At 39.1% G+C, this 20,310-nt stretch overlaps 1 protein-coding gene across 1 annotated transcript in view; it reads right to left on the reverse strand.

The window, feature by feature from the left end:
- The window catches only part of CCT4 (chaperonin containing TCP1 subunit 4), a 377,714-nt gene that overhangs the window by 100,808 nt on the left and 256,596 nt on the right, over nt 1-20,310 (reverse strand). The window contains exon 10 of the mRNA XM_067154119.2: nt 13,333-13,463. Within this exon, the coding sequence (XP_067010220.1) occupies nt 13,333-13,463 (131 nt within the window). The remainder of the gene's footprint in view (nt 1-13,332; nt 13,464-20,310) is intronic.

The following is a 20,310-nucleotide window of genomic DNA, read 5'->3' on the forward strand; positions in this document are numbered from 1 at the left end:
AGCACCCGTTGCCAGCCTTAGTCCACTATGGTGAATACTGTCAAAGGCTCAGCGTAGATTTTGATGCTGAGCCATAAGCCGCACTTCCATAGTCAATTCGGGAGAGGACCGTCGCCATGTAAAATCGTTGCAGGACCGCATGGTCAGCAACCCACGAAGTGCCGCTGAGAAACTTAAGCATGTTAAGTCTCTTCACGCAGGCAACCTTCAACTGAAGGATGTGGGGCTGCCACGTACGTCTCTTATCAAAATGGAGGCCCAGGAATTTGCAGGTGTCAACCAGTGGTAAGACACTATTTCGCAAGCGGAGCTCAGGTTCGGGATGCACAGGCCGACGTAGACAGAAGTGTACAACTGAGGTTTTCGCTGCTGAAAATTGAAAACCCTGTTGCAGGGCCCATCTGTCGACTCTTAATAGCTTGCTGTAGCTGTGTCTCAGCTAAGTCGACTACATACAGCGATGGAACGACTGCGGGCCCAGCACCGGCAACTATGCCGTTGATGGCGACTACGAACAGCGTGACACTGCGTACTGATCCCTGAGGTACTCCATTTTCCTGAACATAATATTGAGAAAATGCATTCTCTACTCTGATTCGAAAGAGATGGAGGGACATGAAGTTCTCAATAAACGTTGGCAAATTTCCCCGAAATCCCCACTGCATACCTGCGAACTTTTAGAAACAAAAAATAGGACGATTTTTTAATTCTTGGATTTCATCACATATATTCCACCACAGTCTACGTGAGAAAAGGTCAGGATAAAAGGCATATATATATCTACAGTTACAATGCGAACTGACCTTTAAATTTAAAATCTTCAACTAAGAAAACATAGAAATGGGTACAAGAAGATGTACCTAATCACTCTCATTTATGACACTTAAATACGAATAACAACATTTACGTTACACCGACACACACAACAAAATGCATAATACTGTATTTTCTCGCGTAATTAACGCAGTTTTTTGATGAAAAATACAGGCGAAAACTTCGGATGAGTAAATTATTCAAGTAATTCAAATCTTTACAAATTACTTACAGTTCATTTACATTTAAAAGATACATGAAATATAATATAAACACAATTGATTCTACTCATTTGCGGTTATTGTCATTTGGTGTAAAATTCTGGCATGAGATTTTTCTGAAAAGTCAAATAGGGTATATCAGGTAAGTTAGACACGAGGGGTTTGAAGTACCCACATTAGAAAACATTCTTCTCATTACGAGCTGACAATACGACCTGAATGACATTTAAAAAAAAAAAAAAAAAAAAAAAAAAACAAACCCCATGGCACCACAGCCCTTGGCATACCAAGTGACGACTGCTCAGCCCGAAGGCCTACAGATTACGATGTGTCGTGTGGTCAGCACGACGAATCCTCACGGCCGTTATTCTAGGCTTTCTAGACCAGGGCCACTGTATCACCGTCAGATAGCTCCTCAATTCTAATCATGTAGGCTGAGTGGACCTCGACTCAGCCCTCAGGTCCAGGTAAAATCCCTGACCTGGCCGGAAATCGAACCCGGGGCCTCCGGGTAAGAGGCAGGCACACTACCCCTACACCACAGGGCTGGCATGATCTGAATGACATACCGGCAAAAAAGAAAACTGTCCAACACGAGAAGGGCCGGGCATCGTTGGAGGGACCCTGCTACATTACCCCAAACCGTTCGTATCCAATCTTGTACGAGTAACTACGAGGCTAACCTTCAAATCCGAGATACTGATTCCATGTGCCGCTGCTATGTCTCATTCTTTAAAATACAGCATTTCGTGAGAAACGGCTTATCCAACATTGCGTAACAAAATCATATATTTAAGCAGATAATCCTCTACTTGCGGAAACTTGCTGCTTTTTGGTCTGCGAAATGCTTTGGGAGACTTGTTGGCCGCTTGAAGTGCACTTCTGTTAGCGTGGTAGCGCAAGTTTCATTTGGACACTGAATACTTGCTGCCCGCTGCTCTATTCCCGTATGTTTCGGCGTAATTGATCACCACGAGTTTGTATGATGCAGTATTACTCCGATACTGTGGACTGACAATTTTGAAATCACAGAATGTCTCTACCCGAAACAATCGTCGTAAAACTAGCGTAGTGGGATTTCCTGACAGCTAACAACAGCACGTTGACCTGCATTGCCCTGTGTTTGGAATACCCGCTTTCGCAATAGGAAGCCTGTTCCTTGAGTAGTTGACATCTTTCTTTCGAAACGCATCCGAAGCAGAGCGATGGATGTTGAAAGTTGTGGGTGCGTCAAATACGTGAACATTTCTTTTTCTCCACTTTGGACCCAAAAATATTGGGATGCGTAAATTATGCAAGGGCGTTAATTACGCGAGAAAATACGGTAGTTTCCTTTATCAGCCAGTAAAATGAACAGAAATTTATAGGTACCTCTGAACAGTTGGAGATAACGTTTGTTATATTTTTTGGCCATAATGAGAAAAGAAAATGCCAGAAACTGTCACCGACATGACACCCTTAAAAACATTCAACTCATTAACTCATTAAAATTATTTGACAGAGGGGGAAAGCATAGAAATGCAAGAAAAAACACGTGGCCTACAACTCCAACGAAACTACGCACAGGAACGATGTTAACAGCGCGCGAACAACACAATAACGAACTCATTTTTTTGCTCCGATTAACCGAGTCGTTGGCGCATGCTAGCCTCTTGCTTGCAGGACGATCGTCACCCCGCATCCCCAGCTGTATCAAGCGCACACGCTGCTGTGGTGAGTAGGAAACACTATACACAAAGGCTACGAACGAAACACTCACGAAATAAAGTATCAAAAAAATACGCTTGAAAATGAGGTTTCGTACACAAAAGAATTTATCCTTTATCCTAGGGGAAGAGTACTGGTCGTATTTGAGGTTATATTAGTCAAAAATCGGAAGAAGTAAAAATAAATCGGAAAATCGGAAGACTAGTTATAAACCGGAAACTTCTCGGGTAAATCGGAAAGGTTGGCAGGTATGCCACTGGTGTAGTGTGGAGAGAATCCCGTATCGGCAGGTAGTGTCGTAAGCTTTCTCCAGGTCAAAAAACACTGCGACTAGGTGTACCTTCCGGAGAAAGGCCTCCTGAATGGCGCTCTCCAGTCTGACCAGATGATCAGTGGCAGACCGATGAGAGCGAAAACCACACTAGTAGTTAGACAAGAGACCCTCCTTTTCCATGGCCCACACAAGACGCCGGTTAACCATCCTTTCAAATAGCTTACAGAGGCTATTTGTAAGGCATATTGGCCTATAACAATTAAATTGAAATAACGAATAACGCAGTTCAACCTATTCAATACAAATAAATGAGAAATGTAGTGCTACATTTCTATTGAATTATAAGCGGAAGCAGTACCGGTTTCGACGCCTAGAACTCACAACAACAGTCCTAATTGCAACAAGGAAGTGAGAGAGTATTTATTTCTGAACAAGGTGCAGCTGGTGTGTCACAAAATACGAAGACGAAATAGAGTTTCCAACGCCTCGAGGCATTTTGTCGTCAGGTTGCAAGGAAGAGGTATTTAAACTAACCGCTACAGTGTTAGCCAATGACAAAATTTATCAGAGACTCGCAGATGCGCGCCAACATAAGAGAAACCAAAGTGAACTCCAGTTAGCTTCTCCGATAAAAATAATCAAATTATTGCAATCACAAAATTGAACAGAGGGGATTTTTGTGATATCATCCCAATGTTGAATAATCGTAATTGTAATAAATTAAAGTAAAGAATTCTAGGAAATGACCCACGATATCTCGCAATTGGCCAGGATGATCACGCCATCAGGGACGCCGACTTAGTGCGCGAAAAGTGGAGGGCAGAAATCAAGTGATATCTCCATGATCGCCGAACGATATGAGATCAGAATAAGACACGTGAATGTGTATCGCCAGTTTATTAAGTGGGATAAATTAAGAGATCCAAATCCACCTGCAAATGCCGATTTAAGATAACCAACCCCCCTCCCTCTGGAGTGAACGCAATTAACCCACGCGCGAAAGCAGGTCAACCATATATACTAGGGAGTCTAACTTCACAGCAACCAGTCGTTAGAAATAATTTGATATGCTGACACGGTGACTCTGTAACTCAGTACCAGAAAATGCATTATAGATTCTGTTGAAACTACGTTAGTAGTCATGAAGGTGAAGACGATCGTTGATAATTATTCAGGATATCGAGTGAAAATTATCAGTATCACTGTATGTGAAATTAATACGTTTCTCAACATCTCATGTGTTGGAATTTAAAGGATCGACAGAACGCTGATAGTACTTTTTGAAGGCAGTGTTCAGAGCCTGAAATAAATAATTCATGATAGACGGTGTAACAATTATTGTAGGAGGGAACTGTAGGAGCAAGGCGATCACAAGACGGCATCGTATAAGTCTGGAAGTGCGGGTTAACGAACGCGATACGCACCGGTTCGAATGAAACGACACTTCGTCGTAATGTCACGACTCGTGGTTCGGGCTCAAGGAAGAATAATATTGTGCAAATGTAATGGGTCTAGAGGCACCTATAAGCGTTTTTCTTTTTATTCTTGTATAAATCATTGTAAATTATCTAGTAAGATGTTAATCATAGGTAATCGCCCAGAAGTGTTTTGTTGTGTTAATTTTATAAAATGCGATATGATGAACGAGTAAATCACCATGGGGTCATGAGGCTTCTCATCCGCTACAAGACAATGGAATTCTACATAGGAATAAGTACACAAGTTTAATATTTGGGGATGTTATCGCGACAAAACGGGGTTCAGTGTAGATTAATCATGGTTCTTAAAAAGGATCGCCTCCCGAATCCATGATTTGAGGTAGATGGACAAACCAATTTATATTAATGTAATTATGGGTTAGATTAATTAATTGAGTATTTGTTTGTTGTATATAATGTAAATATGGGATATTTCTTTCAATTAATGCATGCTGTTTGTGAATACTTTGATTTAAGTTCATTTCAAGTGTTAGATTTCTTTTTGTGCTAACCCATTTATTTAATTTTCAATCGCTGCAGTCATTATTTGTATTTTAGTATGAATATTTTGTTACCAGACAGCCAGATTATGAAAGTGCCAGAGTGTAAAATTTGTGTTGCGTACGGAAGGTCATAATAATAATAATAATAATAATAATAATAATAATAATAATAATAATAATAATAATAACATACATACATACATTATCATAGACTGTTAAGCCTTTCAGCGTTCAGTCTGCAAGCCTCTGAGAATTTACTAAACGTCGCCACAATCCTCGATTTGCAACTAGTGTTGTGGCCTCATTTAGTTCTATAGCTCTTATCTTTAAATCGTTAGAAACCGAGTCCAACCATCGTCGTCTGGGTCTCCATCTGCTTCTCTTACCCTCCATAACAGAGTCCATTATTCTCCTAGGTAACCTATCCTCCTCCATTCGCCTCACATGACCCCAAAACCGAAGCCAGTTTATGCGTACAGCTTCATCCCTCGAGTTCATTCCTAAATTAGCCTTTATCTCCTCATTCCGAGTACCCTCCTGCCATTGTTCCCACCTGTTTGTACCAGCAATCATTCTTGCTACTTTCATGTCTGTTACCTCTAACTTATGAATAAGATATCCTGAGTCCACCCAGCTTTTGTTCCCGTAAAGCAAATAGACCGATTTAAAAATAGTTTCGTCTGGGAGCTGACTTCCTTCTTACAGAATACTGTTGATCGCAACTGCGAGCTTACTGCATTAGCTTTACGACACCTTGATTCAATTTCACTTACTATATTACCATAACACACAACCTAAATACTTGAAATTATCGACCTGTTCTAGCTTTGTATCTCCAATCTGACATTCAATTCTGTTGAATTTCTTACGTACTGGCATAGTCTGCCGTTAAGACCAAGTCGTCAGCATAGGCCAAACTGCTTACTACATTTCCACCTAACTGAATCCCTCCCTGCCATTTTATACCTTTCAGCAGATGATCCATGTAAACTACGAACAGCAAAGGTGAAAGATTACAGCCTTGTCTAACTCCTGTAAGTACCCTGAACCAAGAACTCATTCTACAATCAATTCTCACTGAAGCCCAATTGTCAACATAAATGCCTTTGATTGCTCTTAATAATCTACCTTTAATTCCATAGTCCCCCAGTATGGCGAACATCTTTTCCCTTGGTACCCTGTCATATGCTTTCTCTAGATCTACGAAACATAAACGCAACTGCCCATTCCTCTCGTGGCATTTTTCAATTACCTGGCGCATACCGTACTGAAAATCTGATCCTGACAGCCTCTCTGTGGTCTGAAACCACACTGGTTTTCATCCAACTTCCTCTCAACGATTGATCGCATCCTCCCTTCCAAGATGCCAGTGAATGATTGCCTGGTATACTAATCAATGAGTAGGGGCCTTATTTTTTGGTGAAATAAAACTGTTGATTTCGGTGTTAAAACTGACACTATTTCGGTAGGTATTTCGTGAAATAAATTGTTATACTGATCGATGTTTCCTGCGAAATCTTCCTTGTAGAAGCGTATGGGGTAAATGTAACTAACTGTGATGAGGGGTTTTAAAGTAAACTCTTGTAATATATCATTGTTATTAAATCTTAGAAAAACCAAATATGCAAATTGTTATAGAAATAAATATATAAATCACTAAAGAAAAAAAACCAAACCCCATGGCACTACAGCCCTTGAAGGGCCTTGGCCTACTAAGCGACCGCTGCTCAGCCCGAAGGCCTGCAGATTATGAGGTGTCGTGTGGCCAGCACGACGAATCCTCTCGGCCGTTATTCTTGGCTTTCTAGACCGGGGCCGCTATCTCACCGTCAGATAGCTCCTCAATTCTAATCACGTAGGCTGAGTGGACCTCGAACCAGCCCTCAGGTCCAGGTAAAAATCCCTGTCCTGGCCGGGCCTTCGGGTAAGAGGTAGGCACGCTACCCCTACACCACGGGGACGGCATATAAATCACTGATACTTCGAAATGAAGTTAGGTGATCTGCCCTGTGATACACATTTATACATAGCCTACATTTTTTACTTGTCTCCAAAGTACAAACTAAGCATGGTTTCAACATTATCAGGATGCAGAGTTGTGCGACAGTCAGATTGTGTCTTTGTGTAAGCAGAGAAGCTCCTCTCGTTGACCACATTAGACGTCGGAAACCATAAAGCTACCACTGTCTTCTTTCACTTCCTCAACCAGAGGTGCTTTCATTGCATTTTTCAAAGTAATGTAGCTCTGGAAGATGTTCATGGATATGCTCTTTTTCCCCGGTCGGGGCTGAGTAGCTCAGATGGTTAAAGCGCTGGCTTTCTGACCCCAATTTGGCAGGTTCGATCCTGGCTCAGTCCGGTGGTATTTGAAGGAGTTCAAATACGTCAGCCTCGTGTCACTAGTTTACTGGCACGTAAAAGGACTCCTGCGGGACAACATTCCGGTATCTCGGCGTCTCCAGAAAACGTAAAAGTGGTTAGTGGGACGTAAAAACAATACCATTATTACTACTCAAACAGGCGATTTATTTACAATAGGCCTACCAATACCATCATATTTTACAGTAAAGACAGTATTATTTATCTTTCCTTTAATATTCATTCTCTTCCTCATGCCAGGATTATCCTATTTTTCTAGAGGCATGTTGGCTTGCATGAATGCTTTTTTTGTATCTATTACAAATTGCTCTCTATAATTTTTCAACACCTTTACCAGCTGTAAAGTATCGCCGATTGTTATTTGCCGCTTGGAATTATGTTCATTTGCTTCATTCTGATTCTCTGCACTGTATATCGTAGCCTACATTTCAACTTTACGAATATTACCGGTACACTATTGATACATTAGAATCTTTCTTGCAACGTCAAATACATAGAACCCCTCATTGTTGTATTCTTCGGCCCTCGAAAAACCTGTTGTGACTTCAGTTTTCGGCATTTTTATACTTAAATGTTGGACATTTGCCGATAAAGGTTCGTAAGTAACGAACTCTCATTGCGCACTGCTGTATCTACGACCGGTCTTGTATCTCGTTACAACCACAACGCTATTTGCTGTAATCGATAACAGATATTGATTTTTATCGACTGCCTTAGAGATCGCGGAACTGAATACACATACCTTCGATACACAGTGCGTACCGCTTTGTGTGCATTTGTGTGGGGAATATACAGCGCTATCAAGCAAATGAGAAGGAAACTACAATAGCCAAGTTCTCAGAAGCATTTAAACGTTTATTGGAGAGCTCTTCTGGTGCCATTTTGCATTTTACACACGAAATGGTGTATATTTCGCGATTATTTGCGCAATTCGCGCAATAAATCAAATTTCGCAATATTTCGCGAGTTCATTTTGCTAAAATACGGTATTTTTAGTACCTGGGAAGTCATATATAGACAAGAAAGAAGATATCAAGAAAACTCGTGCATATCGTTATTACCAAAAAATACGGCCCCTATCAATGAGATACCTCGATAATTGTTGCAATCCTTCCTGTTCCCTTGCTTATAGATAGGTGCAATTACTGCTTTTGTCCAATCTGAAGGTACCTTACCAACACTCCATGCTAATTTTACTACTCTATGAAGCCATTTCATCCCTGCCTTCCCACTATACTTCACCATTTCAGGTCTAATTTCATCTATTCCTGCTGCCTTATGACAATGGAGTTTTTTTTACCATCCTTTCCACTCCCTCAAGCATAATTTCACCAACATCATTTTCCTCCTCCCCATGAGCTTGGCTGTTTGCAACACCACCATTATGATTTCCCTTTACATTGAGAACATGTTCAAAATATTCCCTCCACCTCTCCAATGATTCCCTGGGATCCATTATGAGTTCACCTGAATTACTCCAAACACTGTTCATTTCCTTTTTCCCTCCCTTCCTAAGATTCTTTATTACTGTCCAGAAAGGTTTCCCTGCTGCTTGACCTAGCCTTTCCAGGTTCTTACCAAAATCTTCCCACGACTTCTTTTTGGATTCAAATAATAATAATAACAATAATAAGTTGAAGCAGAAGAAGAACTTGCAATAGTAATTTGAGAATAACAATTACGATGAAAGGAAATTAAGATATTTTATGGACAATGGTTCATTGTTATGAATATTATAATAATAATAATTAGAGGCCGTATTTTTTGTAATAGTGATAAGCACGAAATTTTTCATATCTTCTTTCTAGCCTTTATATGACCTTGTAGGTACCGTACCGTAACGTATTTTAGCGAAATGAACTCGCGAAATCTGTTGATTACGCGAATCGTGCAAATAATCTCGAACTATACCCCACTTGGTAAGAAAAATGCGAAATCGTATCGGAAAAGATCTCCAATAAACGTTTAAATGCTCTTGAGAACTTGACTATAGTAGTTTCCTTCTCAGTTGATTGATAGCGCTGTATATTCTCTACACAAATGCACACAAAGCGTGCCCTGTGTATCGGAAGTATGTGTATTCAGTTCCGAAATCTCTAAGGCAATCATTAAAATCTATATCTGTTATCGATTACAGCACATGGCGTTGTGGTCATAGCAAGATCGGTTGTAGATACAGCAGTGCGCATTATACTCTTTCGCAATGAAAGTTCGCCACTTATGAACCTTTATCAGCAAATGTCCAGCATTTAAGTACACAAATGCTGATAACTAAAGTCACAACAGTTTTTCCGAGGGCCGAGGAATACAACAGTGAGGCGTTCTATGTATTTGATACTGCAAGAAATATTCTAATGTGTAAGTACTGTAATGTTCGCATTACATGAAAACGAAGAGATGCGTGCGATAAATACTGTAGAGAATCAGAAACACACAAAAAGAAGAAGAATGAAGCAAATGAACATAAGTTTAAGAGGCAAATAACAATCGGCGATACTTTACACATCGCAAAGGAGTTGAAAAGTGATAGAGAGCAATTTGTAATAGACACAACAAAAGCATTCATGAAAGCCAGCATTTCTATAGAAAAATTGGATAATCCTGGCATGACGACATGGATGAATATAAAAGGGAAGATAAATAATACCGACTTTATTATAAAATATGACGATATTAGTAGGCCTATTCTAAATAAATCGCTCCGAGCTCGATAGCTGCAGTTAAAACATGTAGAACCAAACCAAACCCCACGGCACCTAACGCCCTGAAAAGGCCTTGGCCTGGCCTGTGACCACTGCTCAGCCTGAAGGCCTGCAGATTACGAGGGGTCGTGTGGTCACGACGCATCCTCTCTGCCATTATTCTGGGCTTTCAAGGCCGGGGCCGATATCTCACCGTCAACAGCTCCTCAGTTCTAATCAGGTAGGCTGAGTGGACCTCGAACCAGCCCTCAGGTCGAGAAAAAAATCCCTGGCCTGGCCGGGAATCGAACCTGGGGCCTCCTGGCGAGAGGCAGGCACGCTACCCCTACACCACAGGACCGGCAAAAACTTGTAGGCTACGTATAAATTCCTAACTTCCGCCTAACTTCATTTTGAGGTTTCAGTGATTTATATAGGCCTACTGGTATTTATTTCTATAACATTTTGTATATTTGGTTGTTCTAAGGTTTAATAACAATTTAATACATTACAAGTGTTCACTTTAAAACCCCTAATCAAAAAATTAGTTAGATTTACCCCATACCATAAGGAATATTTCACAAGAAACATCGATCAGTATGACAATTTATTTCACGAAATACCTACCAAAATGTGTTAGTTTTAACACCGAAATCAACAGTTTTATTTCACCAAAAAATAAGGCCCTTAATAATAATAATATTTTATTAGGAAACTGATCGTTAATTTGTGCGGATAAATTACGAGGAAGAACGACCCTTCATTTGAAACGTCGGCAAGGGTTAGCAGATAATCATCCCAGATGACAAATGATTATCAAATATAGGATTATAATTGAAATGATAATAAAATAATTGATGATAATCACAGAATATGATAATGATCAGATATAGGATGATAATTATTTAATAATCATAGGAAGATATGATTGGGACAGTCGTCATGTGTCAAACTGGTCGGAAACAGATGTTGGGTTTCCACATGGGAGATCGTTAGCGGTAGATGCGAAATAACCCACGGCCGGCCCATGTCTTAATTGTGCGAGCATAGTTATGAACCTTTCCGTATGTCTTGTCGTATTGACAAAAGTAAATATTGAGATAAGCTTTGAGTTAATGAGCTATACCTGGCATGTTTGTGAATCTGGAAATATAGGCTAGAGTTTGTCTGTACTATAAATTCCCGTTTTAAATACGATAACATTTCCACGGTGGGGGTCCGGCTCACCAGAATGTACATACCGGAAGTGACACATGTCCAACGGAACGGGGAGATGACAGTAAATAGTTACTCTCATGCCTTCGTCTCCAAAAGAAGATCTCCAGCGGTGAAACGTTCACTCATACGGATGTGGATTTGATCCCCTGTAACCAATGGGGCGAATTCACCAAATATTTTGCACTACCAGAGTAGTGAGGTGAATCCAAGCATTGTCATTTCTTTTTCAGGATGGAATTTTCCCACTGTAATAATTGTCATGTGCAGTTTGCAAAATAAGTCAATAAATTGCTCCTCATTGCAATTTCAATAGGAAACAGTTTCCATATCTTTTTATTGTAGTTAGTCCAGTATGCCCATGAAATTTAAGTTGTCACTTCCCAGTCCTATTGTGGAGTCTATAATTTGTATCCATGAACGAGCCGTCCCCCGTTACCTTAATTTGCAAGCCCCGTTCACCCCTGTGTTCATTTGGTGCGGCTATATATAATTTTATTGTTTTTTTAATTATAAAATTTTCACGTCTTATACGAACTGATCACCCTGAGATCAAGGTTAGTATGGGACTTAGGAGGTGAGTGGGTGCAATATGAAGTAGGGCACGATCTTCTGAATAGTAGCACAACACACTCAAAGTTCGACACTGTCTCAAAATGTTTACGAGAAGAGGTGAACAGTTAAGTGAGCCAGCATGCATATATTATCAGGCATGAAGTCACAATACAAGTTAGTAAATATGAAGCCCCAAAATTATGTAGAGGTTGAAGAGGAGTCGCTTGATTGAAGCGAATAGCTAGCTCCTGAAGATCAGCACAACACACTCAATGTCCGGCACTGTGCTTCCAAATGCCGACGGAACTCTCTGAATAGCTTGATGGCCCAGTTTGTAATCGTTTCAGTTGCGAAAATGTACACATATAATACAATTTAATATAATCGAAGAATGTAACTAGGATCTTGTAGATTCTTTAGAACAGTTGACGTAAAAAAAAACAATTGTGAAGAGAAAAATTGTAAAAAGCGCAATACCGGAAAAAATGAAATACGTATATGCACAGTGTGCTACTTCTTGAAGATAAGAATTCAGGTTGTAATTGAGGTAGTCCATGGCAGCGCAAGGCACGAGTTTAAATTTCAATGTAAAGACCCAAAATGCAGGTGGCACTATAGTATATACAGTTCAATTCTAAAAGTAGGGTTTTTTTTTTTTTTTTTTTTTTTTTGAGAGTTGAAGCAAAAACAACATGCACACAAGCCCCCACACTGACGCCAAGGTCATGGTGTCCCTAGAGGGTGTGTGGAGAGATGGCGTAGAATGACATCACTACATGAATAAGCTGGAGTGGCGCTTTTAAAGGTAGGAAAGATCATAATATGCACATAAAAGTGGAATTCAAGAAAACAAATTGAGACAAATATTCATTCATAGGAAGAGGAATTAGGAACTGGAATAATTTACCAATGGAAATGTTTGATAAATTTTCAAATTCTTTGAAATAATTAAAAGACAACGTAAACAATTTGGTAGAGAATCTACCATCTGGGCATCAGTCCTACATGTAAATCAATTACTGAATAATTCCCTGTGATTGACCTCACAAAAGGGTCTACAGGGACCATCACCCAATTGTTCAGTTCTGCTGACAGTTTGGCCAAGAGAAGAACCTAATCAAAGACGCTGCAATAAGCACAGCCATCCTCAGGAAACACTTGTATGGTTCAGGGTATGTGTTCCATACATAAGTAAAACCTCATTACGACAAAATTGCTCAAGACATTCAAAGGGATCCATTATCTCTGATGGGAACTCATATCTGTTAACATGAATTTCGGTTAGCCTGAATTCTGAACACACAGAACTGTCATTTAATCATCTACTACAAATGGAAGGTAATCACAGGTTAGATGCTCAAATAGATTAATCTGAATTACATAGTCAGGGAATACACTTGCATCCCACAAAAAATATATTCCTAGTAAAAATTCACAGAAAGCTGAATATATCAAGTTTTGAAATAACAGGTTTCAAGAAACAGAGGACTTAGTGTATTGGTATACCTCTGTTTGACGAGACAACGGACGACGCAGAGGGCATCATGCAAGGATCGAGCAGCCTCCTCCAACACTAATTTGTTACTACCACGTACCACCACAGTAACAGTGCGGCCCGGATTTGCAATACCAGTGATCTGTAAACATACGTATATACTTTCAGACAGTGACAGTGAAGATCAACACATCCATATACCAATAAGGGAATAAGAACTTAAGTGTATTTATTCTCTTAACAGCTTAAATAGATACTGTATACACCAGCATCAGAAAGTTCACCTCTGAAATTCTCTATATATTCATAAAACAGAGATTTCTGATCCATTTCCTGTTGATATATTTGTACACACAAATATATTTTACTATTTAGGTACAGAGGGTTGCCCTACATCTGGAAGCAGCTGTATGTCTACTTTCTTGTTCTTGTTCTATCTGGTCAGTGCAACGTACAGTCATATCGTACCATTGTTGTCTCATAGCCTGCTGAATTGCAGATATCTATACCTACCTGCCAACTTTTCAAAATAAAAAATAGGAAGGTTTAAGTCTTGGATTTTATCATGTATATTGCACCATGATCTCAATGAAAAAGCCTAGTTACAAGGCAAACTGACCATTAAATTTAAAATCTTGAACTAAGAAAACATAAAAAGCAGTTAAAGAAAATGTAACAAAAATGGAACAAAATGCATTCCTTTATTACACTGTAACACAGGTACAGTATCTCTCAACAGTTTGAGATAACATTTGTGGCCATAATGTGAAGAGAAAATACCAGAAACTGCTACCGACACAGCTCTCTGAAATACATTGAACTCATTCAAATTATGAACTAAGAATGAAGACATTTCCTCTCAAAAATAACTTCTGCAAATGTGTTACATTCAGTGACAACGTTATTCAGCAAGTTGTCATCTGCAAGCGAGTGAAAATAATCAATAGGTTTCGCGTCACTTCATTCCTGGCCAACCAATAAAGTTTGTTTCATTGAACTCCAAGACATGACCCCTGAAATATTGCCCATGTTATTTGGTGGGAGATTTGGAGACGAGAGATTCTGTAATGTAAGAAATGGGAGCAGACGCTCAACACACACGACCGCGATTAACATTCTCACTCATGTGGCTACAGTCACCTTTCACACTGTCATCACTGCCATCACTATCAATGTTGTCACTGTCACTAGCATGGTGAGAAGGTTCTGACTCTCTTGACATCGCAAAATGTATGCTGACTACAGAGATTGAAACTAACAATTGATCTGATTCCCGGATGGCGCATATGTTTAATAACACCGTAACAATGCACAGATAAGAGGTCTGTTTGATTACATACATATTGGCAGAAATACGAGCTTTAATATTTGGCGCATCATCATCGGCACTGAGAGAAAGTGGAGTCATGATGCATATGTGTCATCGCGAACATGTTAAAGGGAAGTTAGAACACTATATCAATATTGACCAGTTTGGATTTCAATCAAGGAGGGGTACTAGGGAAGCAATTCTGGCATTACGTTTAATTCTGGAGAGAAGACTTGAGAATAGGAAAGTAAACGTGACCATCGACTTACAGAAAGCTTTTGATCGAGTAGACTGGAAACAATTTTTCCTTACCATGAAAAAAGCAGGAATTGATTGGAAGGATAGACGCCTCGTACTAAATTTATACAGAATACAGAACACTGATTTAGAAATCAATGGGACAAAGAAAAACGTCAAAATAAGAAGAGGAGTTAGGCAAGGATGTCCACTCTCTCTTTATCCCTTCAATATGTTCATCGAAGAAGCCATCACAGTCATGAAGGAGAAAACAGCTGGGATCAAAATTAATGGTAAACAAGTACACACACTAAGATTTGCTGATGATATTGCCATACTAGCAGAAACAGACGAAAGTATGCAGAGAATGATCACCGCATTAGCAGAAACTTTAGACAAATGGAACTTGAAAATTAATACAAGGAAAACAAAAACCATGACATGTAAATACAAGAAAACCCCTATAACACACTTGAAAATTGGCCCTGATAAAAATGAACAACTGAAACAGTTTTGCTACCTAGGAACCCTGATCACTAGTGATAATCGGAGCATATCAGAAGTCACAAAAAGGATAGCAACGGCAAAGAGAGCATTCCAAGATAAAAAGCATCTGCTGGCCAACAAACATGGACATTAGGAATGCAAGAAAAGAAAAATCTAGATGCAAATGAAATTTGGATCTGAAGAAGAATGCAGAGGATAAGTTGGGCAGAAATTAAGAGCAATACCAAAGTCCTTGGAGAGATATGGGAAGAACAGGATCTCAGTTTATGAGAAATGGAAAATTTAATTTATCGGTCATATTATGCGCCATGAGGAGTTCCTTTGCAACACCACTGAAGGAAGATTTGCTGGAAAAAGAGGAAGAGGACAACCCAGAGTGTCTTATTTCAAGAACCTGCTTCTGAGGAAGAAGTGCAAGATCCACGCCAAGTGGAAAAGACTGGCTGCAGCGACAAGGCTTAGCCTTTAGAATATGATGATTGAAGTAATGTCAATAGAGCAAAGTAAACTAAATGAAAAGACAACATTTTCCTAGGACCAAGTAATACTGCATATAGTAATTTAAAAACCATTCCATTCAGTTAAGGTTAATGTTCAATCAGAGGTTCATGGTTAGTACATGGGAAGTAGCGTATAATCCTGAATACCACCTGCACTTTTCTCCCCAAAATATTGGTTCTAAATCTTGGGTGCGAGTCATACACAAGCCGTTCATTCTCGTAAATATTTACTACATTTACATGGAGTATTGATATAGATTTGAATACGGTTACCGTACTCAATATACCACATGAAAGCAGGTATTCAGGTCTTATTGTGTTTTAGGGCCGAATTCATAGTCAGCACTTATTCATAATAATATATCAGTATATATCAGTAATAAAGGATAACTTATAATAAGTATTCACTTATAAGTTTACATTTCACAGACAGCACTTAAAGAGCGCACTCACTGATACAGTAAGTATCAATGGGGATGTGGCAATACTGTATATTATGCCCATGCTTCCTGAATCGTGTAGTTCTGGCTACCGAATATTTGGTTATCAGAACGGATAACAAAACGGCGAGCTGAGACGGCACCTGCAAAAAGTTGTGTCGAAATACCTGCACATAATACACAACAAGAAGACCAACGCAGTTTCTCATCAGAATATGAATAACGTGGGAAAACCTTGTGGACAACGCAAACTATGAAAATGCCCAGAGTCTAATTTTCTTCTTAATATGTTTATGGTTAGCCAGGTACTCTAACCTATACAAATATTCATCTAAATGTAGAATATCTAGCCTTAGAACGCTTTTAATGATTTGACGAACATATCCGTAGCCGTTATGTTGTAATAGGCCTAATTACTTCCCCAATAAAATGTAAATAATATATTTTGATGTGAGATGCCATAAATTCAGAAACTTCTGATATAATCCGGCAAACGATTGGTTGACTAACCTGATATAATAAGCACAAATCAACCTTAAAATAAATGGTAGTAGTGCAACACGTTCATTTTTCTTATAACTCAGTATAGTTCTTTAGTATTCTATAGGCCTACAGTCTTGATAACTTGTAACACGTTTCCAATTAAGCAAAATACCGGTAATGAGGATGGTGATGAAAATAACGATAATAACCTGAAATTAAGAGGTGGCATAAAATCTCAAAACAATATCTTCATTAATGGTGAGATAGTGAGTCCCCTAGAGGTTATGTTCACTCTCTCAATCAAAGGAAAAAGAATATTCATTACTCTCACTTTCCTAAAACAAAACCTTCTTTAAATTGTTTGTCACATTACATTTCGACAGGATTGTCCATCTCTAGTGTGTGCACAGAAAGTATTCTGTGAATGAAATGCAACATATTCACCAAAATCATCCATCTTGCAACATAAGTGAGTCACTTAAGTGTGTGTGGGAGGTCCACTTATAGCATTATAGCAATAAGTGGAACACTTAAGTAGGTAATATGAAATGAAACCTGGCTTATAAGGGGCACTTATGTATAAGTGCTGTCTGTGAATTTGGCCCTTAGTTGCGTTCTAGAAAACAAGATCGATTTTTCTCAATACTGTTACAGTGGCTTGTAAACGCGGAATGTAAGGTAATGAAATACTGTGAATCAAAGAATATGGGTAAATATGCGGTAAATAAAGCTGTTGCTGCGGATGCTCGAATAGCTGATCTTGCGGAATATCATACTTTGCGAGAGTCAAGGCTGTCGGTTATGGAAGTTTACCTCGCTCACATTCGAGTTCCGTATCTGTCCCGTGAAAGTACTGTGTCTATAGTAAGCGATGGATTCAAAACGGTGCCTGCGATCATTTACTGTGCATGAAAAACAAGTTATAAGCAAAGCTGAAATACACAGAAATCAATGAAAGATCCATTTAAATTTTTTTATTGTAATTCATCTCTTACTTGATTATAAGCTGCACCTTGACCTGACATTCACTCTAATAAGAGTTATAGAAAATTACCACTCTTAAAAAATAACCTTACGACGGGGGTATTTATCAATAAAATAAAGTGTATGATCATGGAAGAGAATTGTTCTATTAAAGGGTATAAATATAAACTTTAACATTGTAAAACTCTAAATGTTTGAAAAAAATCATTACTACATAAATTCAAAATTCTACCTTAAAAACGTACATTGAAACTTATAAAAAGTTCGGTATTGATGAATCTTGTATTTGTGATTAGCGGAAGAAAGAAAAACTTTAAAAAGTAACGGCGATCGCAGAGCGTTCCACAGGCGGAGTGCCGTGTTTCCAGAAATTGAAGGACTCCGCAAATTTGTGATAAAAAAAACATAAGTTAAGTGAAGTATGTCAATTGAAATCACTAGAGATCTCGAAAGAACTTAAAATACAGGGTTTTACTGCAAGCCATGGATGGATCTGAAACTTATCGGAGAAAGGGATTGCGCATTCGGAGAAGTACGTCTATTTCAAAACGTCTCCCTGGGGCGTATGAAGAAAAATGAACGGCCTTTCGTCACATTATTAATTTGAGGAAGCAAAATTCTTATTTGCCATCGCAAATTGGGAATGCTGACAAGACACCTGTGAATTTTGAAATGATGTTGGAAAATAGAGTGGATACGAAGGGTTCTAAAAGTGTAACCACCAGAACAAATGGTTACGAAAAGCAATGATGCACCGCAATGTTGTGCGTAATAGCGGATGGAACCAAACTTCCTCCATATGTGGTTCTGAAAAGGAAAACACTTCTGAAAGGAAACTTGCCGTCCGGTGTTATTAGAACACATGAGTCCGGCTGGATGGACAGTGCGTTACTTGAGGACTGGGTGAAGTGCGTTTGGCAACATCACCTGGGAGCATTGTTACAAAAACTAAACACGCTTGTGTTGGATAGTTACCAAGGACATACAACTGATGCCGTAAAAGATATGAGGAAATAAAATAGATCTTGCGATAATTCCTGGAGGACTCACTTCTATTTTACAGCCATTGGATGTGTGCGTGAACTGGCCTTTCAAAACTGCAATGAAAAGTTGTACACCGAATGGATGTCTGATGGTGATCACAAGTTAACACCAACCGGACGAATTAAGAGGCCTGAAGTGGGACTAACATGCAGCTGATCAAGACCGTATGGGTGCACATGAACAACAATCTAGTGTCCAAAAGCTTTAAGAAATGTGGAATTTCAAATTCATTGAACGGTAGTGAGGACGACCATTTGTGGAAAGATGCCAACGACGAAAGTTCTTATGGTGAAACTTCAGATGGCGACGACGAATTGTGAATGACGAGAGTATTGAACTGATCTTATTTACAATTTTTGTGATGATTTTATTAATTGTAAGCTGTTTGAATTTATATTTGTGGTATAATTGAAGGAAATTAAATAGGTATGCAAGTTATTTTACGTGAGTCTGATTCGATGGCGGGTGGTAATCGGGATTTTACGGTATGTATAAAAACTGTTACATGATTATTCATAAAGTGCACAGTAATAAAATTTAATTTATCATTATGCAATTTTCAGTTGGATATCTATTCATTTATAATAAATGAGCCAAATTTGCTTATTTCTGTAAGGGGGAAATAATCCGAACATATTATTAGTGTTATTTATGTTTACATCATAATTAGTGCTAGTCAAGGGGTTCATGTCAAAAAGTACAGAGTCTACAGTCTACTATAAACTCTGACTTTACTCCATAGTGAAAGAGGAGGCCGATTTCAGCAATGACAAGTGGAAAAGTTAGAATTTGCAATCTGAATGAAAAAAAGCTAATGCAAACTGAAACAATCGGTTGTAACAGTAGTTGACGATTTGAATAATTCATAATACCAAAATAAATGGTCCGTTTATTGGACATTATAAATGTTCCACCCCCATGCGCTACGTACCAACTGTTGGTGTGCTAGGTACCAACTGATGAGCCCAGCCTGGCACACGGGGGGCGAAACGCTGGCAACCAGGAATGAGTTTGCTGGAAAATTTATAATGTCCAATAATCGAACCATTTACATTGGTATTATAAATTTACTCATTCAGAACAAATATTACAGAAAACGTAGGTATTTTTGATGCTGTATATGTGGTGGTTGAACTGTGATATTAATTTGCCCTATAGTTGTTAAGCGGGCTACGATTCTCAGTTCAATAGGCACCTCTAAAACTGTGTGCCTCGCTTGACGGCTGCAGGGGCAAATTAATATCACAGTTCAACCACCACATGTTGTTGTTGTTTGAGTCATCAGTCCATAGACTGGTTTGATGCAGCTCTCCATGCCACTCTATCCTGCGCTAACCTTTTCATTTCTACGTAACTATTGCATCCTACATCTGCTCTAATCTGCTTGTCATATTCATACCTTGGTCTACCGCTACCGTTCTTACCACCTACACTTCCTTCAAAAACCAACTGAACAAGTCCTGGGTGTCTTAAGATGTGTCCCAT

Source organism: Anabrus simplex, chromosome 9, assembly GCF_040414725.1.
Source record: "Anabrus simplex isolate iqAnaSimp1 chromosome 9, ASM4041472v1, whole genome shotgun sequence".
Classification (NCBI taxonomy): Eukaryota; Metazoa; Arthropoda; class Insecta; order Orthoptera; family Tettigoniidae; genus Anabrus; species Anabrus simplex.